Source organism: Gadus macrocephalus, chromosome 12, assembly GCF_031168955.1.
Source record: "Gadus macrocephalus chromosome 12, ASM3116895v1".
Taxonomy (NCBI): domain Eukaryota; kingdom Metazoa; phylum Chordata; class Actinopteri; order Gadiformes; family Gadidae; genus Gadus; species Gadus macrocephalus.
The window spans coordinates 25,372,973-25,399,868 of NC_082393.1; the positions used below are offsets into that span (position 1 = coordinate 25,372,973).

Below are 26,896 nucleotides of genomic sequence, written 5' to 3' on the forward strand. Positions count from 1 at the left end.
GAGCACCGCCTTACAGGAAGTCCGAGAGACAGAGAGACAAAGACTGAGAGACAGAGAATCAAAGACCGAGAGACAGAAAGACCGAGAGACCGTAAGACAGATACACAGTGAGACAGATAGACAGACAGAGAGACATATAGGCCGAGAGAGATGAACAGATGGTGAAGAGGATTCAATTGATGATGACAAATATAATTGTGAGTGGAAGCACCCAACAGATGTCACTCTATCCCCGGTGACACTGGCATTAGATATATCATATATGTATATAAGAGAGAGAGAGCGAGAGCGAGAGAGACTCATGTATGCGCGCCTGATTTGTTTACCCAACACGCACGGCGAACAAGGCCGGCCGGCTGATAGGGACTACAGTAAAGAGCAGCTACTGTCACAGGACAACACAAGCTCTTCAACCGGCCGTCGGTCGCATGACTGACGCCGCCGTTTACATTCCATCCACCGGGAAGCGCTCAGATTCAGAGCAACAGCTTCTATTACAAGTCCCCGTTGGAGATACCCGCATGTGCCGGCACCAACGACTGATCGACACAGAGCAGGGTCGAGTACCGCAGTGGGGGGAGATCCTATGTGGTTTAATTATCAATTGAATACGTAATGCCTGTAACATAAATTACAAATACTATGAGCCAATGATTGGGCCACAAAGCATGGCCAGTTATGACGGCTGCTAGCCGTTTGATGCTTTTGGTACAATAGAGAAGCTCACGGCTTTCGTTGAAGCGGTGGTTCTGGGGGGGGGATTAGGTGCCAACTGTTGTGGTCACTTATTTTCTTGCTTAAAAGTTTCATCGGCCATCTTGTTTAATTCATGTCGGTTTAAAATACTAAACACAGCAATATGATCAACAAGTTACACAATTGTAACAACAACCGTTCCTTCAAGGCTGCCATCTCAAGTAACAGATTAGCAGAGAGGGTCAGTTTGAGGGTCAGTTTGAGGGTCTTACGGCGGCCTTCTTGCTGGAGACGTTGTGGAGGTCGAGGGCGTAGATGGCCTCCCTGGCCCCCAGCATCAGAACGCCCTGCTCCTCCCGAAGCAGCATGGTCGAGTAGTTCCACACCCCCTCCTCCCTGAACAGCCTGAGGTCCTCGTCTGCAGGAGGGCACAACGGGTTCACATGTTCAACTCTAAACCTAACCCTAACCCCTAAACCCTAACCCTAAACCCCGTACCCTAACCCAATCCCTAACCCTTACCCTAAACCCCTTACCCTAAACCCCTTACCCTAACCGTAACCCCTAACCCTCACTCTTACCCTAGCCCTTAACCCTTACCCTAACCCTAACCCTAACCTTAACCTCAACCTTACCCAAAGATTGGTGGTAGTGACAAACTTATTCTGGCATTTCCCTCAAAGATTTTTTATGAAATGAATCCAGTATATAAACCATGGGTGTATGAATATTATAATATTCAATATAATAATACAACAATATTATATTCCCACCGAGGGATGGTAGGGCAGACTTACCCTGGTAGGGGAAGGTTTTCCGTGGATCACAGTACTGTGCTCCCAGTGCTCCCAGCGCTCCCAACGACAGCAGGAAAAACAAGGGCGGGGCCAAGAGAATGCTCCCGCCACGGAGAGGCGGAGCCATTGCTCACCGTCCAACCGGGAAAGAGCTGTGGAGCTCCGCCCACCCAATCACGGCACGGCCAATCAGAGGCCGGGCATGGTGGCATGGGGGGTTGGGACTGTGGTTAACGGCTGTAACAATAACAATAATTATGAGGATTCTGTGCGGACAGAATATCCAATCTGTGGTCTGGTTTACAGAGTTGTCACACCTCTGCCCCGGGCGAACGCCATGCTGGCCAAGTCTGTGTCAGTTTCTCTCGCTTATCTTGTTTGGCGGTGATGGCAAGACGCCGGTTTTGTTTTTTGTACCATTTAATGTGCGAGTTAATGAAAGGTGTTAAACCGGATTCACTTCAGTTCAGGTAACTGGAGCACAATGAGCACAATGAGGACGAAGAGGACAACGGCCTTGGAGGAACAGAGGGGCGAGGTCGGAGCCAGCCTCCGACGCGAGTACGGCGAGCCGCTGGGTGTGTCCTGTGTGTCGGGACAGCGGCCATGCTGTCACGGCTACAGGTGGACGTCTCTGAACTGGGTACTCGTCACTGGTCCACCAGGAGGAGAACATGGAAGAGAGGAAGAGGAGGGGCATTCATGTTATATAGAAGTTATAGTCTACTGTATACCCCCTCTCCCCGCCTGATGGCATATGATGAAAAAATAATAATACAATAATACAGTAAATAGTTTGAATGACATTGATGGATGCTATCACTATGGTGATGGCTGTCGCCATCAGGCTCTCTAACCAAGCAGAGCAGCTTCACACGAACCCAGAGGACAGGAAGGCAGACTGGTGAGCTTCAACCTTTCTCACTTCCTGATGCTTTATGCATGCTTGCAAAAAATAAAAACAGGTTGAATATAAATGTACTCCGTACGTCAGCAGACTGATCCGGCAATGAAGAAATGAACTGCAATTCTTGTTATGCCGCAGTTATTTAAAAAAAGTAAGCAGATATATCCGAGTGCCAATCTACCGACTTCTCACTTCCTCTCGCTCTCTCTTTCTCTCTCTCTCTCTCCCTCTCTCTCTCCCTCTTTCTCTGCCTCCCTCTGCCACTTCCCTCTCTCTGCCTCTCACCTTCTCTCTTCCCCTCCCTCTCTCTGCCTCTCTCTCTCTCTCTCTTTCTTCCTCTGCCTCCATCTCCCTACCTCTCTCTCTTTCCCTCTTCCTCTCTCTCCCTCACTACCCCTTCTTCCTCCATGATAAGGGCGACTTCCTCTGAGCTCTGCTTTAGGAGGAGGGGGGGGGGTTTTCAGGTCTGGGCGTGCAGACAAATTCAATTTCTTATTTGTTTAAATCCCCATGATAACAAAAAGAGGTTGCCCAGCGGTCCTGAACGCCCGTGTGCTCGTGCTCTGATGAGGCATAATCTGCTCAGCCCTCAGAAGTCACCAAACATCACTCGCACCCTCCAGAATAAATCAGCTCGGAATACGCCTAAAACACCCTTGATGATACTTATACTCGACCCATCAAAACAAACCACCAACAAACACCACTGCAACACAGAGTCCTGCTAGGGCGCAGCTAGCCTTCTGCGCTCCACTTAAAGTCAGCCTGTCGAGGGATTCACCGCCTCCACCTCCTCATGACAGAGCCTCGCTCAGCAGATATCGCGAAGGAACAAAAAAAATATATATAAATATCTCGAAGACAATTACTATACTTTTTTTTTGCAACCAACTGCCGTGAACTTTGTTTCCTGTCGTTACTTGACAGTGAGGGACAAGCTACAGCAGGCCTCCCCCCCAGGGCTCACTGCTGGGAGGGCGTGTGTGTGTGTGTGTGTGTGTGTGTGTGTGTGTGTGTGTGTGTGTGTGTGTGTGTGTGTGTGTCTGTGTGTGTGTGTGTGTGTGTGTGTGTGTGTGTGTGTGTGTGTGTGTGTGTGTGTGTGTGTGTGTGTGTGTGTGTGTTGAACACGACTACAGCTGCTTGGCGCGACTAGGATTTGTTGTTGTTCACAGGGATTGACGTCGTCGCGTTAAGACAGGAGTAGACAGACAGGTCTGTCTGCAGATAACACAGAGGGAGGAGTGGTGGCTCCCCTTCTAACACACACCCACACACACACACACACACACACACACACACACACACACACACACACACACACACACACACACACACACACACACACACACACACACACATACAACACAAAGACACACGCACACACAGTGCCTGGTTTCGTTGCTGGTCTTTGGTTGTGTACAGAGAGGACTGAAGGTAGATGGTGTTCTAAGTTCTCATGATAGACTCCACCCCCTCCACCCACCCCCACACACTCTTACCGCTTGATGCCTGAGAGAGCACCGCCTTACAGGAAGTCCTGACAGATAGGGTGCATGATGCCTTTAGATTGACGTAACATACCTGGTGTTCATACCTGGTGTTTGCGGCAGAAGCTAACACCTTGAGAAGAGCAAAATGATAGTCTGGGAGATGTTCCTTATTCCAGTCTCCCTGGCAGGTAGGATTAAGAACTAGAGAGCTCTGATATTTAATATAATACAAATATTCAGTATTATATATAAAGAATTTGTTGATTTATCTTAATGTCAAAAGTAAATTATTATTTTCCTTTAATTGCAAACATACATTCATCTCTTTTTATCTAGGGATCTATTATTTATTGATACGATAACGATTAGTTTTGTGTGGACATGTTAAACATCTCTCTCTCTCTCTCTCTCTCTCTCTCTCTCTCTCTCTCTCTCTCTCCCTTCACTCTTCGCAGTGACAGCCATGTCGTCGAATTGTACACCCCAGATCCTGGATGAACCCCCAGGCCCGGTTCTTCGTGGTTCCTCCCTGACTCTGATCTGCAGCGGTACATGTCAGGGAGGAACCAAGAGTAACAGAGTAATGTTGAACTGGCGCTTCTCCGCCAATGATTCAAAAAGATCAGACGAAGAGAGAAACTTTACATGCAACAATAGACCCCCTGAGGAAAAGATGTGGTGCAATTACACAATAACAAATGTCCAAGACAAGGACAGTGGATGGTACTATTGTGTAGTCACGTTCGTCAAACCTATATTAAGGAAAATCTATTCCAATGGAACACTCATTGTTGTCGGTAAGTGGTAACTTAAAAGTATAAATACCTCGAATCAATAAATGATATGTTTGTGTCTGCAATATCTTTAATTGAGTCCAAACAAGAAGTAGGAGATTATAATTTTCTCTCCATAACAGCAGGGAACGAGATGGAAGTGACTGCAAAATCAGGTGAAGTGAGGGACTGTAAACGTGTGTGTGCGTGTGTGTGTGTGTGTGTGTGTGTGTGTGTGTGTGTGTGTGTGTGTGTGTGTGTGTGTGTGTGTGTGTGTGTGTGTGTGTGTGTGTCTGTGTGTGCGGGGTTGTGTGTGCGGGGTTGTGTGTGCTTGCGTAACTTTCGGCATGGTGTGTATGGAACTAAATTGAATTACACATTCAGGTTATTTTGTTTGCACTGACGATACTCAAAATTCAAAAAACATATTCAAACAAATATATTGTGAACATCTATATATATATATAGATATATCATTGACCTATTTATTATCTGCTCCACAGGAACTAAGACCCCAGGTTTTATAGATGTGATCGGGAACAAGACGTTCCTCATCGTCTCTGGAGTGTCCGCGCTCCTCCTCATCGTGCTGGTGGTGATGATCTGTGTTGTTCAGAGAAGAAGGCGAAGGCACCAAGGTATCTGTCAGCCTTTAAATCTAAGCCCAATTTGTTTGCTTTATTAGGTCATTTTACAGCGTCCTTATGTGTGTGTATATATATACATACAGTATATGTGATATGCATTATGGTGAGTATAACTCAACATTTAGTCCCTTAAGGAGACGCTTTCATCCAAAGTGACTCACACTAAGTACATATAAGTTCATCAATGTATCGCTGTCGGTAAATATTTTCACAAGAATTTGAGTGATTGTACTTCACAAACTACAGCAGAGTAAAGGAACATGTTTACAGGTAGAAAATAACATTGAAGCAATGACACACTATCTTTAGACGACTCATTACTCAGACGATCCAGAAACCAACAGATTTAAAATGGAGCTAGGCCCGTATAAAAGTATTTTAAAATTAAATGTAGAGATGAATAGATAGGCCTAACCCAGTTATGCCTTAATGCAGCACCCAGATCCCCAAAGACATGCTCGCCAGTGCATATGTTCAGTACTCCTACTCAATGTGAGCAGTGATCAGAAAAAAGAGAAGAGAAACAGAGAGACAGCCATAAGAGACAATGACAGGAAACCACACACCATAAAGAGAATGCATATTGCTCCGCTACTGTCCAATACCTTCAGTCTAAAAAACGTTGCACGATACCTGACTTAAGAACTCTATGCCACTAGATATACTGGAACCAGTGAGCATATCTCTCTGTAACATTGGCTCATTTCAGGGGGACGGAGACGAGGAGGAAGTATCCCTTCCTTATTTTGAAATGGTGGATTTGCTCAGTTGTTCCTGTTGTACCAGTGTCAAAACCAGTTCGGGACAATGATTTGGAACGAAACTGCTTGCGACTGCTTGCATAACAATCACAATTTAAACGTTCTGAAACTTGGCAGGGACATGAAGCCGTATGTGGCTACTGCAGCAGCAGAGAGCTCATGCTAAAATGACGGCCAGCTGGCAATGCAGAGGCTTGTCAGAAGGCAACACACAAGCTTCAGGAATTATATTTCAGTGGGAGAGAGACTCAATTAATGATCACATACATTTTTTATCATTAATTTGGTCCAAGAGGGTAAAGGTAGTAGTTTCACAATAACTGCTCTAAAATTGTTTTTGTCATATTATTTTCTGTTTGCCTCCATACACGTCAACTGAGTATCAGTCTGCCAAAACAAACAAGATGGCTGACATTTATATTATTCTCAGTGGAAAATGCAATATTTCGATACAGATTCGGCATTAAATAGGTCTTGATGACATCTCTAGCGAGAAATGTGCATTTTATTTTCATAATCTTCGTCCGGTGATTTTATATGACGTTTAGCTTGTTTGTTATTGTGAATATTCTTTCAGGTCTCGCCAGATAATTGTTAGAACACAACGTTTTCTATCGTTGCTATGGTGGCTGCTATGGACGCTGCTCCCCCTGGAAACTAAACATGGCTGATTGTATCTATATTTATACTAAGCACAATATGCTTGTTTTGGAATTCAAATGCACTCTGATAACATTTAAAGCAAGAGATGTGCCTTTTCGGAATTTGAGATCATACCAAGCGGCCCAACTGTTTGATAATTATCATCTGTTTCAAATAATCATAATAGGCCTGTATCTTTTTTGCTTGGTTTTCCTTAAGAGATGACCTGCCCCATTTATGGTAACACCCGTCCACCACCGGCGACCAGCAGGCAGCAAACCAGCGAACCCGACCCTCTGGTGGCCAGCAGAGTCCCCCCAGAGGCCCAGACACCCCTGAAAGCAAAGTGTCGAGATGTCCCTGAGCAAGACACATCACCCTAACTGCCTCCGACGAGTTGGCTGTCACCTTGCAAGGTTGACGCCGCCGTCGGTGTAAATGAATGGTTAAAAAAAGATTATATATATACATAGCATTATGCTCCCACCTCACAGTGTATTTAATGGCTGATATGTATTCATACAGGACCAAATGTTGGTATAGTTTTTATTTAACATTTAATGTTTATTTAGCATTTACAATATTTAATTAATATTTTTGGTCCAATATTTGGTCTTTACTTAATTTGGCTGTAGTTGAAATAGGCCTTGGATAATTGTTATGTGGTGTTCGGATTTCTTTTTTTTTGCGCCTGTACTTGGAAAACCTTCAAACAGAGCTTTGGAATGTATCATTTGTATTGAATTACTCTTTTGAGTGTCTCACTGTGTGCTCGATATAATAAATGTCAACTACTTTGGAAAAAATTTGTAAAAGTCCATTATAGACATGATCAGTTGATAACTGAGAAAGTCTGTAGCCCTGATAAGGTCTGTACCCCTGAATGTCTGTACCCCTGATCATTTTCGACCCGGTCTTGTCCAGAAACGCCGCTCGAAGTAGGCTCGAAGTAGGTTGTTTCTGGAGATAAATTAGTACGATGTACAGAGAGATCCTCATTTGCATTTCACCTGCCATTCCTTTGATGAGCTTCTCGGTCTCTAGCGCAAGCTTGTGGCAGTGTCATGGCAGTGTCATGGCAATCGAACGTCATCGTTTCTGAAAGCCTCCGTCTGTCCACACTACAACGCAAACCCAGCGTTTTCACATTTATCCACCTCAGCGATCGTTTTCGAAAAGCATTGTTTTCAGGGTCGGAATTCTCAGTTTTAGTTTGGAAGGAAGGACTAAACTAATGAATATTGATGCATTTGTAGATTTACCCGGGTTAGTGTGGACGGGGCCTCAGTTGGAAGCATATCAGGGCCTTGAATGGGCAGTTCAACCATTTAACACATTAAGGCCAAGTGAAAACTGCTCAGAAAAATCCAAATCTTTCACCTATAGCAAATCTTTTTTTTTTTTTAAAGTAACGCAAATAGTTACTTTGCCTGGTAACTAGTTACTTTTATCATAGAGTAATTCAGTTACTAACTTAGTTACTTTTTGGAACAAGTAGTGAGTATAACTAATTACTTTTTTAAAGTAACATTCCCAACACTGCCCCTGAGAAGGTGTACCCCTGAGGTCTGTACCCCTGAAGGTCTGTACCCCTGAGAAGGTGTACCCCTGAAGGTCTGTACCCCTGAGAAGGTGTACCCCTGAGGTCTGTACCCCTGAAGGTCTGTACCCCTGAGAAGGTGTACCTCTGAAGGTCTGTACCCCTGAGGTCTGTACCCCTGATGGTCTGTACCCCTGAGAAGGTGTACCCCTGAGAAGGTGTACCCCTGAGGTCTGTACCCCTGAAGGTCTGTACCCCTGAGAAGGTGTACCCCTGAGGTCTGTACCCCTGAAGGTCTGTACCCCTGAAGGTCTGTACCCCTGAGAAGGTGTACCCCTGAAGGTCGGTACCCTTGAAGGTCTGTACCCCTGAAGGTCTGTACCCCTGAGAAGGTGTACCCCTGAAGGTCTGTACCCCTGAAGGTCTGTACCCCTGAGAAGGTGTACCTCTGAGGTCTGTACCCCTGAAGGTCTGTACCCCTGAGAAGGTGTACCTCTGAAGGTCTGTACCCCTGAGGTCTGTACCCCTGAGAAGGTGTACCCCTGAGGTCTGTACCCCTGAAGGTCTGTACCCCTGAGAAGGTGTACCCCTGAAGGTCTGTAGCCCTGATATGGTCTGTACCCCTGAACAGCCAGCTCCGGCCGACAGTCCGCACTCGACTTCGCCGCCTCAGACTGTATGGGTTGTAGCTGCTGCGGTTATGGGCCAATCACACTGCGCAAGATAGAAGATCAGCTTGCTGTGATTGGTGTGTGTTCCCCACTATAGACTCCACCCCCCTCCGCACACTCTTACCGTATTGATGCGTGCCAGGGCACAGTCGCACAGGAAGTCCTGACAGATAGGGTGTGTGATGCCTTTAGATTGACACAACATGTTCATACTCATGTTCGTTGTACTTACAATGACAATAAAGCTTTCTATTCTATTCTACACCTGATGTTTGCGGCAGAAGCTAACAACTTGAGAAGAACACAATGATAGTCTGGGAGATGTTCCTTATTCCATTCTCCATGGCAGGTAGGATTAAGAACTCTGACATTAAATACAGGAGCTCTTTGATCAGTATTATACGTAAAAAATGTGTTGATTTATCTGAATGTCAAAGTGAATTATTATTTTCCTTTAACTGCGAACAATCATTAATCTCTTTTTATCTAGGGATCTATCATTTATTGATATGTTAATGATTAGTTTTGTGTTGACATGTTAAACATCTCTCTGTCTCTCTCTCTCTGTCTCTCTCTTTGTCTCTCTCTTTCTCTCTCTCTCTCTCTCTCTCTCTCTCTCTCTCTCTCTCTCTCTCTCTCTCGCACTCACGACACACACACCCTGACAGTCTGCCTGTCAGGGTGTGTGTGTTTCCCTGGTTTTCCCTCCTGTGTTGATTACTGTTCCCTCCCCTAATGTGTCTCAGCTGTTGCTCGTTGTGTTTGTTATTTAAGCCCTCGTCTTTCCTTTGTTCCTGGTGCTGTCATTGTGGTTTATCGTGGTTTGCTGTGGTTAGTGTTGGTGGTTAGTCTTGCGTGTTCCGTGTTCCCTGTCGTCTTCCGAGTTCCCTGTAGTCTCCCGAGTTCCGAGTTGTCTCCCGAGTTCCCTGATTCCTGTGCCTTAGCCTTTAGGCTTGAATAAAGTGCCGTTTCCTGAAACCGTCTGCGTTTGGGTCCTACCTGCCTGCATGCACCCGCAGTTCCTTAACAGAATGACAGCACCACTATGGGACCCAGCGGACGCTCAATTTGACCGTAAGTTGGAGGATTTAGTAGCCAAAACAAGGAAGACAATGGAGCGCTGTAAGGGTTGGGGGTGCCACCCGGTTCCTCCTGGTACTCTAGCTTCCGCATTGACTCCGGTCCCCGAGCCCTGTCCGGTTCCTCACCCCACTCCTAGCCTTCCAGTGGGGGACCGGCCTCTTCGCCTGCTTGAGGTGGTCCGCCCTCCGCTCCTGCCTGAGGGGGCCCGCCCCCTGCTCCTTCCAGAGGGGGACCGGCCTCTGCTCCTGCCGGAGGGGGTCCGCCCTCCAGACCGTCCAGGGGAGGCACGCTCCCCGCTCCTGCCTGTGGGGGCCCTCCTCCACTCCTTCCCGAGGGGGGTTCCCCTTCAAGGCCTTCCACCGGAGGGGACCCGCCCTCTGCCTGGCCTTCCACCAGAGGGGACCCGCCCTCTACCCTGTCCACCGGAGGGGACCCGCCCCCTACCTGGCCTGCCACCAGAGGGGACCCGCGCTCTGCCTGGCCCTCCTCCTGAGGGGACCCGCCCTCTGCCTGGCCCTCCTCCTGAGGGGACCCGCCCTCTGCCTGGCCCGCCTCCTGAGGGGACCCGCCCTCTACCTGGCCCGCCTCCTGAGGGGACCCGCCCTCTACCTGGCCTGCCTCCTGAGGGGACCCGCCCTCTACCTGGCCTGCCTCCTGAGGGGACCCGCCCTCTACCTGGCCTGCCTCCTGAGGGGACCCGCCCTCTACCTGGCCTTCCTCTTGAGGGGACCCGCCCTCTACCTCGCCTTCGCCGGCCTCCTGAAGGGTTCCGCCTTCACCGCTGCCGGCCTTCTGAGGGGGTTCTGCGCCACTGCAGGTCTCCTGAGGGACTGAGCCCTCATCGTCCTTGCCGCCGGCCTCCGGAAGGGTTCCGCCTCCACTCTGCCTCTGCTTGCCCCCCAGGCCGTCCGCCTGAGGCTCCCTGCCATGCCCTGGGGCAGTTTTCTGGCCGCCCGCTTGACGTCCCTCGGCTCTGCCCCAGTCCATTTATTTTTTTTTGATTCCCCCCTCCTGGCGCCCCTCCACCCACCCGTTTTGGGTTTGACTTTCTTTGTTTTTTTTGCTTGTCGTGGGTCGCCTGGGAGTCGACCCTTAAGGGGGGGGTACTGTCAGGGTGTGTGTGTTTCCCTGGTTTTCCCTCCTGTGTTGATTACTGTTCCCTCCCCTAATGTGTCTCAGCTGTTGCTCGTTGTGTTTGTTATTTAAGCCCTCGTCTTTCCTTTGTTCCTCGTGCTGTCATTGTGGTTTATCGTGGTTTGCTGTGGTTAGTGTTGGTGGTTAGTCTTGCGTGTTCCGTGTTCCCTGTCGTCTTCCGAGTTCCCTGTAGTCTCCCGAGTTCCGAGTTGTCTCCCGAGTTCCCTGATTCCTGTGCCTTAGCCTTTAGGCTTGAATAAAGTGCCGTTTCCTGAAACCGTCTGCGTTTGGGTCCTACCTGCCTGCATGCACCCGCAGTTCCTTAACACTGCCAAAACAAACAAGATGGCTGACATTTATATTATTCTCAGTGGAAAATGCAATATTTCGATACAGATTCGGCATTAAATAGGTCTTGATGACATCTCTAGCGAGAAATGTGCATTTTATTTTCATAATCTTCGTCCGGTGATTTTATATGACGTTTAGCTTGTTTGTTATTGTGAATATTCTTTCAGGTCTCGCCAGATAATTGTTAGAACACAACGTTTTCTATCGTTGCTATGGTGGCTGCTATGGACGCTGCTCCCCCTGGAAACTAAACATGGCTGATTGTATCTATATTTATACTAAGCACAATATGCTTGTTTTGGAATTCAAATGCACTCTGATAACATTTAAAGCAAGAGATGTGCCTTTTCGGAATTTGAGATCATACCAAGCGGCCCAACTGTTTGATAATTATCATCTGTTTCAAATAATCATAATAGGCCTGTATCTTTTTTGCTTGGTTTTCCTTAAGAGATGACCTGCCCCATTTATGGTAACACCCGTCCACCACCGGCGACCAGCAGGCAGCAAACCAGCGAACCCGACCCTCTGGTGGCCAGCAGAGTCCCCCCAGAGGCCCAGACACCCCTGAAAGCAAAGTGTCGAGATGTCCCTGAGCAAGACACATCACCCTAACTGCTTCCGACCAGTTCAAACTCTATGAACCCCTTCAGTCTGGCTTCCGCCCACTTCACAGCACAGAAACTGCCCGGGTCAAAGCCACTAGCGATCTCCTCACCTCTGCAGACTCCGCTGCCCTCAACATCCTGCTATTACTTGACCTCAGCGCAGCCTTTGATACGTTCAACCATTCCACCCTCCTTTAAAGGCTGCGTCAACAGGGTGTTGAGGGCACTGCACTTGACTGGCTCTCCTCCTACTTCACCGACAAGGCAACAGTTCGTCTCGCTCTCTGGCCACACATCCACCCTCTCTCCTGTCACGCAGGGGGTCCCTCAGGGCTCAGTCCTCGGCCCCCTTCTTTTCATCTGCTACCTCTTCCCCCTCGGTCACATCCTCCGCACACCTCAACCTGGACTTCCATTGCTACGCTGACGACACCCCGATCTACATCACCGCCAAACCCACCCAAAATCCTCCCCTCACCCAACTCGAAACCTGCATCTCTACAATAAAGGCATGGCTGACCCTCAATTCCCTCAAACTCAATAGCGACAAAACAGAGCTCCTCCTCATAGGCACCAAATCCACTCTCAAAAAAACTGGACCCATCTCACTCACCATCGACCCCTCGACCATCACTCCCTCCCCCCTGGCCCGCAATCTTGGTGTTACCATGGACCCCACCCGCTCCTTTGTTCCCCATGTCAGCTCCATTGTTAAGACCTCCTACTTCCACCTCCGCCGCATCGCCAAAATCAGACACTGCCTGTCCCCCCTGCTGCTGAATCCCTTACCCACGCCTTCATCTCGTCCCGTCTTGACTTACTGCAACTCCCTCCTCACTGGCATCACCTCTCATTCCCGCCATAGACTCCAAATGGTCTAAAACTCTGCTGCGCGCCTTCTCACCCACAAACGTTCTCATGAACACATCACTCCTGTTCTCTTCACTCTCCACTGGCTCCCCATCACACAACAAATCAACTTCAAAATCCTCCTCCTGACTTTCAAAGCTCTCCACCACCTGGCCCGCCCTGCTTGTCTGACCTCCTCATCCCCCATCGCCCCTCCTGAACCCTCAGATCCTCCTCCACTCTGACTCTGACCGTCCGACCAGCCAAACTTAAAACCTTCGGTGACAGCCTTCTCAAGAACCGCACCCCGACTCTGGAACTCTCCCCCAATTTGTCCGCGAATCTCCCTCGCTTCCCATATTCAAATCCTACCTACCAAAAACCTACCTCTTTTCCCAAGCATATGACCTCCCCTACCCATAACCACCCTTAATCCCTATCTACTATCACACTCCACCTTGCTTCTGTTGTGCTGTCTTCCACTTGTCCACCCTGATTGTCATTTCCCTCTTCGTGTTTTATGTAAGCGTCTTTGGCTCACTGACAAGCGCTATAGAAAATGAATGAATTATTATTATTATTATTATTAGAAGATCTGTACCCCTGAGAAGGTCTGCACACACTAACACAAACACACACACACACACCGTAGACTGGTACATCTGCTGGCATGGGTTCCTCAAGCTTTACGTCGGAGGCCACCACTGGCACCTGGCAGCATAATCATTGGCACACCTGAGAAAAAAAAAAAAACTTTTTTTTTTTATAAAAGATGGTGACGCACAATGCGGCAGCATAGTAGTTCTCATATATTCTTGTTTGCATTTCTCACAGTGCAAATATGTTTTTGAATGAGTTTCTGAAAGTGTTTTTTTGAGATTGGACATATGCAATTATAATTTGTAACTGTAAGCCCATGTTGCAAATATAAAAACTATATATTTTTTAATGTTGTTGCTTGATTCTGGACTATATGGAAATAATACAATTCCAGGGCTTCTGGAAATGTTTTTGGTTGCTGTGTCATAATTTAGCTTAATATTTAATATATTGTTGCTTGCAAACATGGCACTGCATGTTGAAAAGTTTGCTGACCCCTGCTCCCCCACGCGTCGGTAAATTAGGGAATGATCTTGCGCCCCAAGGGGCGGTTCGGCGAAAGGAAGAGCCGTGTTCTGGCGCAAACGTTCCCTGGTGCTATTTTGCAGTTTCAGAAAACAATTGCGCCACAAACCAGGAAATACCTGGTTTAAAGTGATTGGCGCGTTGTTCAGATGCTATTTTAAGGGTGCATGCATAATGTGGTGTGTATGTGTAAAATAATGAATGAAAGCGGGCGTGCGTGTGTGCGTCCATCTGTTTAAACACACTCAAACTAAACACGTAACGCATAATACAGTCCATGGCAATGTATATTAACGGGGGGACAAATGCATATTAGGAACACAAGCCGATAATGATAATGCATACAATGCTGGCAAGAAACAATGTTTGTTAGCGTATTGCGTATATCATTAAATAGAACCACAGTTACCGCATATCATACGTGTGTTAAGTTTTCTTTGCCGACATTTATTTGAGGTATCTATTCCGTGCTATTATTCTGTGCAAACGCTATTCCATGTGTGATTTAGGCCATATTATTTGGCCATCAGCTGAGCCATTTGAAGTTTGAAATTCATGTAGTCATGCATCTGTCTAATCGGAGACTGCAAACGCGCTGTCAAAATATAAACTCGTCAGATTCAAATGCGCTCATGGCTCTTAAAGGGGATGGGAGCTGGCACTCTCATTGGTTTATTGCACGTTACGGCCAAACCACACCTACGGGTCATTAGGCTACCTCAGACCAACTCTTTTCAGATTTGTGCTGGGCACAAGAGTCAGTTATGCGCCGGTAAAATAGCAACATCGCCGTAGAACCGCCCACAAAGCTACTTGCGCTTGGCGCTTCTCACTTGCGTTTCAGACCGTTAAAATAGGGCCCTCTGTGTGATGTTCCTCCTCAGGAGGTTTCAGTAGCTGCTGTTTTATCCTCCAGGTCTTGTGTTGGTGGCCGCGGCGTATTGTCCTATTGGCCAGTTGTTTCCATTGAAGGGGCCTTCACCCTAGTAGGACCCTCTGTATAAACACCTGAACCACACGGCTCTGCTCGGCTCTGGGAGACAGAGAGTGTTACAGTCTGCGTTCCACTGGGATCAGCATGCTGACCAGGGAGCCCTGCTGCCGGTCGCTGTTCCTGGGCGTGGCGTGGAGGCGGTCCGGCCCCGCCCGTACGCTGGTGGGCTGCAGCGCCGGGCTGAGCGGGAGGCCTCGGGGATTATGGTCAAACTGTCGGAGTACTCAGTGGTTCTCTGTGGTTCTCAGTGGTTCTCTGTGGCTCTCTGTGGTTCTCTGTGGTTCTCTGTGGTTCTCAGAGGTTCTCTGAGGTTCTCAGTGGTTCTCAGTGGTTCTCAGTGGTTCTCTGTGGTTCTCAGTGGTTCTCAGTGGTTCTCTGTGGTTCTCTGTGGTTCTCTGTGGTTCTCTGTGGTTCTCAGTGGTACTCAGTGGTTCTCTGAGGTTCTCTGAGGTTCTCGGTGGTTCTCTGTGGTTCTCGGTGGTTCTCAGTGGTACTCAGTGGTTCTCTGAGGTTCTCAGTGGTTCTCAGTGGTTCTCTGTGATACTCAGTGGTTCTCAGTGGTCCTCATTGGTTCTCAGTGGTTTGCTTCAGTTTTACGGTCCAGCCCAGGGGTTGAGCTGTGGTCCGGTGGAGGGGGGCCTGGTGTTCTATCAGACGGGGAGGTAGGACTCTGTCTGACCATCGGCCCTAACCCTGACTCTAACCCTAAAAAAGAAGTGGTCTTTCAGTATTACATCAGTCTCTGACTCTGGCCGCTTATGGTGTCATCTGTGTGCATGGGCTGAATAAAATCTGACAGACAGACAGACACACACACTGTGCCTGGTTTCGTCTCCCCCCCCCCCCCCACACACACACACAGGGTGTGTTCGAAACCGCCTACTTGCTTACTGCTTACTACCTACTAAATATTTGGCTTACGAAACCGCGTACTTGCTTACTACTCCTACTAACTATGACGTCAAATTGAGTAAGCTAGAACTTAGTAAGCGAGTTTAGGTAAGCGAGTAGTATCCGAATGTCTTCTACTTCCGGAAAGATTTTGAGTAAAAGCATCGCTAGCTTACTAGACGTACTAAACTGCCCCAGAATGCACTGCGTCTATTCAAAAGAACAGTGGAAGCAATGGCGCTAAACGGGGAGCCGCAGCAGCAGTGCTTTTAATAATTGTTTAACAATTGTTTTAACATATCACCGCAAATCCTTAGGTTGAAGGTGTACTGTAACGTTAAATGTGACGTTTATATATTTATTTATAATGTTTATTAACGGCGCCCGGTCGGTAGGTTATTGACACGTCATTTGATTCACGTCATCTGAGGTGGTTAAGTAAGGACGGTCTTCTGAACGTCGATTACTCAAATGGATTACTCAATCATTATTTAAGGATTCGAGAAGTAAGCCAAATATTTAGTAGGTAGTAAGCAGTAAGCAAGTAGGCGGTTTCGAACACACCCCCACACTCTTACCATTTGATGTGTGTCAGAGCACCGTCGTACAGGAAGTCCTGACAGATAGGGTGCATGATGCCTTTAGATTGACATAACATGTTCATTCCTGGTGTTTGCGGCAGAAGCTAACACCTTGAGAAGAACACAATGATATTCTGGGAGTTGTTCCTTATTCCAGTCTTCCTGGCAGGTAGGATTAAGAACTAGAGAGCTCTGAGATTAAATACATTGGCTTTTTATTCAGTATTAATTATGTAAAATGTCTTGATTTATCTGAATGTCAAAAGTCAATTATTAGTTTTCTTTAACTGCGAACATTCATTCATCTCTTTTTATCTAGGGATGATTTATTGATGCGTTAACGATTTGTTCTGTGTGGACATGTTAACACATCTCTCTCTCTCACTCTGTCTCTCTCCCTGTCTCTCCCTGTCTCTCTCTGTCTCTCTCGCTCTCTCTCATTCTCTCTCACGCCACTCTTCCAAGTGGGTGTCATGTCGTTGAACTGTACACTCAAGATCCTGGATGAACCCCCAGGCCAGATCAAGGTTCTTCCTGGTTCCTCCCTGAAGCTGTACTACACCGTTGAATGCCAGGAAGCAAAGGTGGCCTGCTTCTTCTCCGCCAATAGTTCAGAAGGAGCCTTTACATGCATCGATGAATCCTCTGAGATGAGCTGCAATTACACACTCATAATTGTCCAAGTCAAGGACAGTGGATGGTACTATTGTAAATTCAAAATAGATCGACCTATATTATGCCAAGTAGAAAGCGGGAAAACGCGTGTTGATGTCGGTAAGTGGTAACTTAAAAGTACATACACGATTAAATTAATAAAGTATATGTGTGTCTGCAATAACTTTAATTGATTCCAAACAAAAGGTATGAGATAATAATTTTCTCTCCATAACAGCAGGGAACGAGATGGAAGTGACTGCAAACCCAGGTGAAGTGAGGGACTGCAAATGTTAGTGTGTGTGTGTGTGTGTGTGTGTGTGTGTGTGTGTGTGTGTGTGTGTGTGTGTGTGTGTGTGTGTGTGTGTGTGTGTGTGTGTGTGTGTGTGTGTGTGTGTGCGGGGTTGTGTGTGCCTGCGTAACTTTCGGCATGGTGTGTTTAGAACTAAATTGAATTACACATTCAGGTTATTTTGTTTGCACTGACGATACTCAAAATTCAAAAAAGACATTCCCAGACATGAATATGTTGTGAATATCTGCATATATATATCGTTGACTTATTAATGTTCTGCTCAACAGTAAACAGAAACCCGGGTATTAAAGATGTGATTCAGAGCAAGACGCTCTTCATCGTCTCTGGAGTGTCCGCGCTCCTCCTCATCGTGCTGGTGGTGATGATCTGTGTTGTTCAGAGAAGAAGGCGAAGGCACACAGGTATCTGTCAGCCTTTAAATCTAAGCACAATTAGTTTGATTTATTAGGTCATTTTACAGCCTATGTGTGTATATATATATACAGTATATATACATACATGTGTGATATATGCATTATGGTGAGTATAACATTTGCATTAACATTTAGTGCCTCTAGCAGACGCTTTTATCCAAAGTGACTCACACTAAGTACATATAAGTACAACAATATATCGCTGTCTGTATAGAATTTGAAGAATTTTACCTCAGAAACTACAGCAGAGCATATCAACATGTTTACTGGTAGAAAAGAATACTGAAGCAATGTAACAATACTCATTACTCAGACGATTCAGAAACCAACAGATTTAAAATGGCAACTAGACCTGTATAAAAGTATTTAAAAATGAAATGTAGAGATGAATAGATAACCCAGTTATGCCTTAATGCAGCACCCAGATCCCCAAAGACATGCTCACCAGTGCACATGTTAACTACCCCTACTCAATGTGAGCACTGATCAGAAAAAAGAGAAGAGAAACAGAGAGACAGCCATAAGAGACAGGAAACCACACGCCATAAAGAGAATGCATATTGCTCCACTACTGTCCAATACCTTTAGTCTAAAAAACAATGCACCTTTCATACCTGACTTAAGAACTCTATGCCACTAGATATACTGGAACCTGTGAGCATATCTCTCTGTAACATTGGCTCATTTGAGGGGGACGGGGACGGGGAGGAAGTATCCCCTCCTTATTTTGAAATCGTGGATTTGCTCAGTGGTTCCTCTTGTACCAGTATCAAACCCAGTTCGGGACAATGATTTGGAACGAAACTGCTTGCGACTGCTTGCATAACAATCACAATTTAACGTTCTGAAACTTGGCAGGGACATGAAGCCGTATGTGGCTATTGCAGCAGCAGAGAGCTCATGCTAAAATGACGGGCAGCTGGCAATGCAGAGGCTCGTCTGAAAGCAACACACAAGCTTCAGGAATTATATTTCAGTTGGAGAGACTCAATTAATGATCACATAAAATTGTTATCATTAATTTGGTCCAAGAGGGTAAAGGTAGTAGTTTCACAATAACTGCTCTAAAATTGTTTTTGGCATATTATTTTCTGTTTGCCTCCATACACGTCAACTGAGTATCAGTCTACCAAAACAATGAAGATGGCTGACATTTTTATTATTCTCAGTGGAAAATGCAATATTTCGATATAGATTCGGCATTAAATAGGTTTTGATAACATCTCTAGCGAGAAATGAGCATTTTATTTTCATAATCTTCGATCCGTGATTTGATATGATGTTTACTTTGTTAGTTATTGCGAATATTCATTCAGGTCTCGCCAGATAATTGTTAGAACACAACGTTTTCTATTGTTGCTAGGGTTGTTGCTATGGACGCTGCTCCCCCTGGAAACCAAATATGGTTGATTGTGTATATATTTATACTAAGCACAATATGCTTGTTTTGGCATTCAAATGCACTCTGATAACATTAAAGCAAGAAATGTTCCTTCACTGAATTTGAGATCGTACCCAACGGCCCAACTGTTTGATAATTATCATGTGTTTCAAATAATCATAATAGGCCTGCATCTTTTTTGCTTGGTTTTCCTTAAGAGATGACCTGCCCCATTTATGGTAACACCCGTCCACCACCGGCGACCAGCAGGCAGCAAACCAGCGAACCCGACCCTCTGGTGGCCAGCAGAGTCCCCCCAGAGGCCCAGACACCCCTGAAAGCAAAGTGTCGAGATGTCCCTGAGCAAGACACATCACCCTAACTGCCTCCGACGAGTTGGCTGTCACCTTGCAAGGTTGACACCGCCGTCGGTGTAAATGAATGGTTAAAAAAAGATTATATATATACATAGCATTATGCTCCCACCTCACAGTGTATTTAATGGCTTTTTAATTAATTTAATTAATATTTTTGGTCCAATATTTGGTCTTTACTTAATTTGGCTGTAGTTGAAATAGGCCTTGGATAATTGTTATGTGGTGTTCGGATTTCTTTTTTTTGCGCCTGTACTTGGAAAACCTTCAAACAGAGCTTTGGAATGTATCATTTGTATTGAATTACTCTTTTGAGTGTCTCACTGTGTGCTCGATATAATAAATGTCAACTACTTTGGAAAAAAATTGTAAAAGTCCATTATAGACATGATCAGTTGATAACTGAGAAAGTCTGTAGCCCTGATAAGGTCTGTACCCCTGAATGTCTGTACCCCTGATCATTTTCGACCCGGTCTTGTCCAGAAACGCTGCTCGAAGTAGGCAACGGTTTGAACTGTCGTCTTTCGTTTTTTTTTACTATCACTTAAGAACATTAAGTACAGCACTCGCCTCCGGTGTTGGAGCAACGAATATGTTTGACTCAATATGTCGAGTTGTTTCTGGAGATAAATTAGTACGATGTACAGAGAGATCCTCATTTGCATTTCACCTGCCATTCCTTTGATGAGCTTCTCGGTCTCTAGCGCAAGCTTGTGGCAGTGTCATGGCAGTGTCATGGCAATCGAACGTCATCGTTTCTGAAAGCCTCCGTTTGTCCACCTCAGCGATCGTTTTCGAAAAGCATTGTTTTCAGTGTCGGAATTCTCCGTTTTAGTTTGGAAGGAAGGACTAAACGGATGAATATTGATGCATTTGTAGATTTACCCGGGTTAGTGTGGACGGGGCCTCAGTTGGAAGCATATCAGGGCCTTGAATGGGCAGTTCAACCATTTAACACATTAAGGCCAATTGAAAACTGCTCAGAAAAATCCAAATCTTTCACCTATAGCAAATCTTTTTTTTTAAAAGTAACGCAAATAGTTACTTTGCCTGGTAACTAGTTACTTTTATTATAGAGTAATTCAGTCACTAACTTAGTTACTTTTTGGAACAAGTAGTGAGTATAACTAATTACTTTTTTAAAGTAACATTCCCAACACTGCCCCTGAGAAGGTGTACCCCTGAGGTCTGTACCCCTGAAGGTCTGTACCCCTGAGAAGGTGTACCCCTGAAGGTCTGTACCCCTGAGAAGGTGTACCCCTGAAGGTCTGTAGCCCTGAAGGTCTGTACCCCTGAAGGTCTGTACCCCTGAGAAGGTGTACCTCTGAGGTCTGTACCCCTGAAGGTCTGTACCCCTGAGAAGGTGTACCTCTGAAGGTCTGTACCCCTGAGGTCTGTACCCCTGAGAAGGTGTACCCCTGAGGTCTGTACCCCTGAAGGTCTGTACCCCTGAGAAGGTGTACCCCTGAGGTCTGTACCCCTGAAGGTCTGTACCCCTGAGAAGGTGTACCCCTGAAGGTCGGTACCCTTGAAGGTCTGTACCCCTGAAGGTCTGTACCCCTGAGAAGGTGTACCCCTGAAGGTCTGTACCCCTGAAGGTCTGTAGCCCTGAGAAGGTGTACCCCTGAGGTCTGTACCCCTGAAGGTCTGTACCCCTGAGAAGGTGTACCCCTGAGGTCTGTACCCCTGAAGGTCTGTACCCCTGAGAAGGTGTACCCCTGAAGGTCGGTACCCCTGAAGGTCTGTACCTCTGAAGGTCTGTACCCCTGAGAAGCTGTACCCCTGAAGGTCTCTACCCCTGAAGGTCTGTAGCCCTGAGAAGGTGTACCCCTGAAGGTCTGTAGCCCTGATATGGTCTGTACCCCTGAACAGCCAGCTCCGGCCGACAGTCCGCACTCGACTTCGCCGCCTCAGACTGTATGGGTTGTAGCTGCTGCGGTTATGGGCCAATCACACTGTGCAAGATAGAAGATCAGCTTGCTGTGATTGGTGTGTGTTCCCCACTATAGACTCCACCCCCCTCCCCACACTCTTACTGTTTTGATGTGTGCCAGGGCACAGTCGCACAGGAAGTCCTGACAGATAGGGTGTGTGATGCCTTTAGATTGACACAACATGTTCATACTCATGTTCGTTGTACTTGTACAATGACAATAAAGCTTTCTATTCTATTCTACTCCTGATGTTTGCGGCAGAAGCTAACAACTTGAGAAGAACACAATGATAGTCTGGGAGATGTTCCTTATTCCATTCTCCATGGCAGGTAGGATTAAGAACTAGTCAGCTCTGACATTAAATACATGAGCTCTTTGATCAGTATTATGCGTAAAAAATGTGTTGATTTATCTGAATGTCAAAGTAAATTATTATTTTCCTTTAACTGTGAACATTCATTAATCTCTTTTTATCTAGGGATCTATCATTTATTGATATGTTAACGATTAGTTTTGTGTTGACACGTTAAACATCTCTCTCGCTCTCTCTCTCTGTCTCACTGTCTCCCTCTCTCTCTCTCTCTCTCTCTCTCACTCTCTCACTCACTCACTCACTCACTCACTCACTCAATCCACTCTTCCCAGTGACAGCCATGTCATCGATTTGTACACCCCAGTTTCTGGATGAACCCCCAGGCCAGATTAAGGTTCTTCGTGGTTCCTCCCTGACTCTGAACTGCAGCGGTACATCATGTCAGGGAGAAACCAAGAGTAACAGAGTAAAGGTGAACTGGCGCTTCTCCGCCAATGATTCAGAAAGATCCAACGAAGGGAGAACCTTTACATGCAACAATGGACCCTCTGAGGAAAAGATGTGGTGCAATTACACAATAATAAATGTCCAAGACAAGGACAGTGGATGGTACTATTGTGAAGTCACATTAGACCGACCTATATTAATGCAAATCTATTCCAATGGAACACTCATTGTTGTCGGTAAGTGGTAACTTAAAAGTACATATACAATGCAATTAATAAATTATATGCAAGTGTCTGCAATATCTTTAATTTTGTCCAAACAAGAAGTATGACATTATAATTCCCCCTAAATAACAACAGGGAACGAGATTGAAGTGACTGCAAACCCAGGTGAAGTGAGGGACTGCAAACGTGTGTGTGTGTGTGTGTGTGTGTGTGTGTGTGTGTGTGTGTGTGTGTGTCTGTGTCTGTGTGTGTCTGTGTCTGTGTGTGTCTGTGTGTTCGTGTGTGTGCGGGGTTGTGTGTACCTGCGTAACTTTCGGCATGGTTTGTATGGAACTCAATGGAATTACACATTCAGGTTATTTTGTTTGCACTGACGATACTCAAAATTCTAAAAAGATATTCACAGTTTTATTTATGAAATGAATTCCCAAACACGAATATATTGTGAATATATAGATATAGATATATCGTTGACCTATTTATTATCTGCTCCACAGGAACTAAAACCCCAGGTTTTATAGATGTGATCGGGAACAAGACGTTCCTCATCGTCTCTGGAGTGTCCGCGCTCCTCCTCATCGTGCTGGTGGTGATGATCTGTGTTGTTCAGAGAAGAAGGCGAAGGCACAAAGGTATCTGTCAGCCTTTAAATCTAAGCCCAATTAGTTGGCTTTATTAGGTCATTTTACAGCCCGCTATGTGTGTATATATACATACAGTATATGTGATATGCATTATGGTGAGTATAACATTGGCATTAACATTTAGAGCCTTTAGCAGATGCTTATATCCAAAGCGACTTACACTAAGTACATATAAGTACAACAATATATCGCTGTCGGTAAATATTATCACAATACTTTGAATAATTTTACTTCACAAACTACAGCAGAGCAAATTAACATGTGTTTACTGGTAGAAAATAATAACATTGGCACAATTTTGGGGGACAGGGACGGGGGGGAAGTATTTCCTCGTTATTTTGAAATGGTGGATGTGCTCAGTGGTTCCTCTTGTACCAGTGTCAAACCCAGTTCGGGACAATGACTTGGAACGAAACTGCTTGCGACTGCTTGCATAACAATCACAATTTAACGTTCTGAGACTTGGCGGGGACATGAAGCCGTATGTGGCTATTGCAGCAGCAGAGAGCTCATGCTAAAATGATGGGCAGCTGGCAATGCAGAGGCTCAACAGAAAGCTACACACAAGCATCAGCAACTATATTTCAGCGGGAGAGACTCAATTAATTATCACATAATTGTTTTATTGTTAAGTTGGTCCACAAGGGGAAAGGTAGTAGTTTCACAATAACTGCTCCTAATTATCCTTTTTTGGCATAATATTTTCTGTCTGCATACATGTCGACTGAGTCAGTCTGCCAAAACAAACAAGATGGCTGACATTTCTATTATTCTCAGTCGAAAATGCAATATTTCGATATAGATTCGGCAGTTAATAGGTTAATAGAAATGTGCATATTATTTTCATAATCTTCGTTCCGTGATTTTATATGACGTTTAGTTTCTTTCAAGTCTCGCCAGATAATTGTTAGAACACAACGTTTTCTATCGTTGCTATGGTGGCTGCTATGGACGCTGCTCCCCCTGTAAACCAAACATGGCTGATTGTATATATATTTATACTAAGCACAATATGCTTGTTTTGGCATTCAAATGCACTTTGATAACATTTAAAGCAAGAAATGTGCCTTTTCGGAATTTGAGACCCAGCGGCCAAACTGTTTGATAATTATCATCTGTTTCAAATAATCATAATAGGCCTGCATCTTTTTTGCTTGGTTTTCCTTAAGTGATGACCTGCCCAATTTATGGCAACACCCGTCCACCACCGGCGACCAGCAGGCAGCAAACCAGCAAACCAGACCCTCTGGTGGCCAGCGGAGTCCCCCCAAAGGCCTAAACACCCGTGTTGAGATGTCTCTTAGCAAGACACCTCACCCTAACTACTTCCGACGAGTTGGCTGTCACCTTGTACGGTTGCATGACATCGATTTGAATGTATGAATGAATGGTTGAAAAAAAGAATATATATATATATATATATATATATATATATATATATATATATATATATAGCATTATTCTCTAACCTCGTGGACATAGTGTATTTAATAGCTTATATGTGTTTATAAAGGACCAAATGTTGGTATAGTGTTTATTTAACATTTAATGTTTATTTCGCATTTACAATATCTGATTAATATTTTTGGTGCAATATTTCTCCCTTACTCAATTTGGCTGTAGTTGAAATAGGCCTTGGATAATTGTTATGTGGTGTTCGGATTTCTTTTTTTTGCGCATGTATTTGGATAAACCTTCAAACAGAGCTTAGGAATGTATCATTTGCATTGATTTACTCTTTTCAGTGTCTCACTGTGTGCTAGATATAATTAAATGTCAACTACTTTGGAAAAAATGTGTAAAAGTCCATTACAGACATGATCAGATGATAACTGAGAGTCTGTAGCCCTGAGCAGGTCTGTACCCCTGAAGGTCTACCCCTGAAAGTCTGTACCCCTGAGAAGTAGTATGTGCCCCTGAGAAGGTCTTTACCGCTGAGGGTCTGACTGTAGCCCTGCGCAGGTCTGTAGGCCTACTACACAGTACCTTAGGGCTGGGTACCGATACCAATAGAGTGCTTCATTCTATACTTAATTCTTTCTACTACATTCGATACCCATTAGGTGAGGGAAGGAATCAGTTGCTTTGGGTGTTTATCATCACCCAAGTGGGTGCTACATATTGGTGGTGGTTAGTGAGGTCCCCCCTTCACTTTAGGCGTCTTTGAGTGTTATTAATTATTATTCTTCTTCATGTTTAACCTCTGTTTTCCTTTTATTCCTAGTCTGTTTTACATAGTTTTGAATGATGACTATATGCTCTGTAAGGTGACCTTGGGTGTCTTGAAAGGTGCCTCTAAATTAAATGTATTATTATTATTATTATTATGAAAGGACACGCGTGGCGTCTCGGCACCCTGAACAGCCAGCTCCGGCCGACACTCCGCGCTCGACTTCGACGCCACAGATTGTATGGGTTGTGGCTGCTGCGGTTATGGGCCAATCACACTGCGCAAGATAGAACATCACCTTGCGGTGATTGGCTGCGAGAAAAATCATACAAATACAAATTTAAAAAGCATTGAATGCATTTTGTCCAGCCTTCGCGGTATCGTAATTTGTGGTCTTTGAAACCGTGTAACGTTTTTAAGGTCTAATGTCTATCTTCGATCCAAAGACTGAGACTAATCCAGGTAAGATGATCAGAATAAATATCGAGGATATCCCGTTCACTGAGGCAGTCAGGAAATTACTGGCGGAGAACTTGCAGGAGCAGGCGGAAGAGAGGGCACAGAAGGAGAAGGAACAGCAGGAAGGAAGAGAAGGGACAGCAGGAAAATAAGGGACAGCAGGAGAAGAAAGGCACAGGAGAAGAAGGAGCAGAGAAGGCAGCTGGAGAAGACAATGTGAACAATGTGATTTTAAATGCCACCCTGGCCTACATTAAAGTTGAACTTGATGACATCTATTGTGAAGTTCACTTTTTAAAAGTACTTGTTAACCATACTTTTAATTCAGCACAGAAATTAAACGTATACTTGTAATCACTTCTGTATGCTTAAATTATATTTGTAATACACTAAAGTATGCTCATTGGGAATGAGCATACTTGAGCAAATGGGAAAGTCTGTACCCCTGAGAAGGTCTGGAACAGGTCTGTACTGTTAGCCTGAGAAGGTCGTTACCCCTGAGAAGGTGGGTCTGTTACCCCGCATATTTCAACATAGAGGCTTAATTGTTGAGCAGAGGCCGACCATTTCAAAATCTGTGTTGTATTGAAAACACGTAAATGTGTTTATATATATATTTGAAGACATTACTACACAGCATGTTTTATCAAACACACAAACACAGACATATACTCAGAAACACCGGACGACAACCTCAGGCTGAAGTTATCAGAATGCGATGGCGTGTGTTGCGGTATTGGTTTCGCGTGGGGGAGCAGGATCTGGCTAACACACACACACGCACGCACACACACACACACACACACACACACACACACACACACACACACACACGCACACATGCATAATACTTTGTTTTGTGGACCTCTCTTCGGTTGGGGGCATCTCTTTATCACAGGTACTGTACTCCCCATGCCCCCCCCTTCTTCATGTCTGAACCCACTGTCACACAGGAAGTTCACTTTTATTTTTGCACAGCAAGACACATTTCGAGGACAAGAGGTTAACACCTTGTACTGCATGAAAG

General features: G+C 45.4%; 3 protein-coding genes and 1 long non-coding RNA gene across 9 annotated transcripts in view; 3 read left to right on the forward strand and 1 right to left on the reverse strand.

Moving 5' to 3' along the window:
• Positions 1-258: 258 nt before the first annotated feature.
• Positions 259-2,217, reverse strand: LOC132468834 (semaphorin-4E-like). The gene is made up of 2 exons (XM_060066656.1): positions 1,494-2,217; positions 259-1,114 (listed from the first exon to the last, which is right to left on the reverse strand). Exons 1-2 carry the CDS (start codon positions 1,618-1,620, stop codon positions 951-953), a joined length of 291 nt encoding a protein of 96 aa, XP_059922639.1. The 5' UTR covers positions 1,621-2,217; the 3' UTR covers positions 259-950.
• Positions 2,218-3,895: 1,678 nt separating this feature from the next.
• Positions 3,896-19,805, forward strand: LOC132468833 (uncharacterized). 4 transcript variants are annotated; one of them, XM_060066653.1, is made up of 5 exons: positions 3,896-4,078; positions 17,006-17,314; positions 17,433-17,465; positions 17,777-17,911; positions 19,523-19,805. In XM_060066653.1, the coding sequence occupies exons 1-5, from the start codon at positions 4,036-4,038 to the stop codon at positions 19,684-19,686; spliced, it is 684 nt and encodes a 227-aa protein (XP_059922636.1). In that variant the 5' UTR covers positions 3,896-4,035; the 3' UTR covers positions 19,687-19,805. The 4 variants fall into 4 exon arrangements, with proteins under 4 accessions (XP_059922636.1, XP_059922635.1, XP_059922638.1 ...); XM_060066652.1 differs by lacking the exons at positions 17,006-17,314; positions 17,433-17,465; positions 17,777-17,911; positions 19,523-19,805 and adding exons at positions 4,346-4,687; positions 4,807-4,839; positions 5,167-5,301; positions 6,933-7,626; XM_060066655.1 differs by lacking the exon at positions 3,896-4,078 and adding an exon at positions 8,860-9,273.
• Positions 19,806-21,514: 1,709 nt separating this feature from the next.
• On the forward strand, positions 21,515-26,143 carry LOC132469670 (uncharacterized). 3 transcript variants are annotated; one of them, XR_009528464.1, is made up of 5 exons: positions 21,517-21,941; positions 22,258-22,761; positions 23,094-23,228; positions 24,410-25,331; positions 25,574-26,143. It is a non-coding gene; the product is annotated as an uncharacterized LOC132469670 (long non-coding RNA). The 3 variants fall into 3 exon arrangements; XR_009528465.1 differs by having other exon boundaries at positions 21,518-21,941; positions 22,258-22,608; XR_009528463.1 differs by having other exon boundaries at positions 21,515-21,941; positions 22,258-23,228.
• A 444-nt stretch (positions 26,144-26,587) lies between these two features.
• LOC132468580 (semaphorin-4E-like) overlaps positions 26,588-26,896 on the forward strand; it is a 9,381-nt gene continuing 9,072 nt past the window's right edge. The window contains exon 1 of the mRNA XM_060066304.1: positions 26,588-26,602. Coding sequence (XP_059922287.1) covers positions 26,588-26,602 — 15 coding nt within the window. The remainder of the gene's footprint in view (positions 26,603-26,896) is intronic.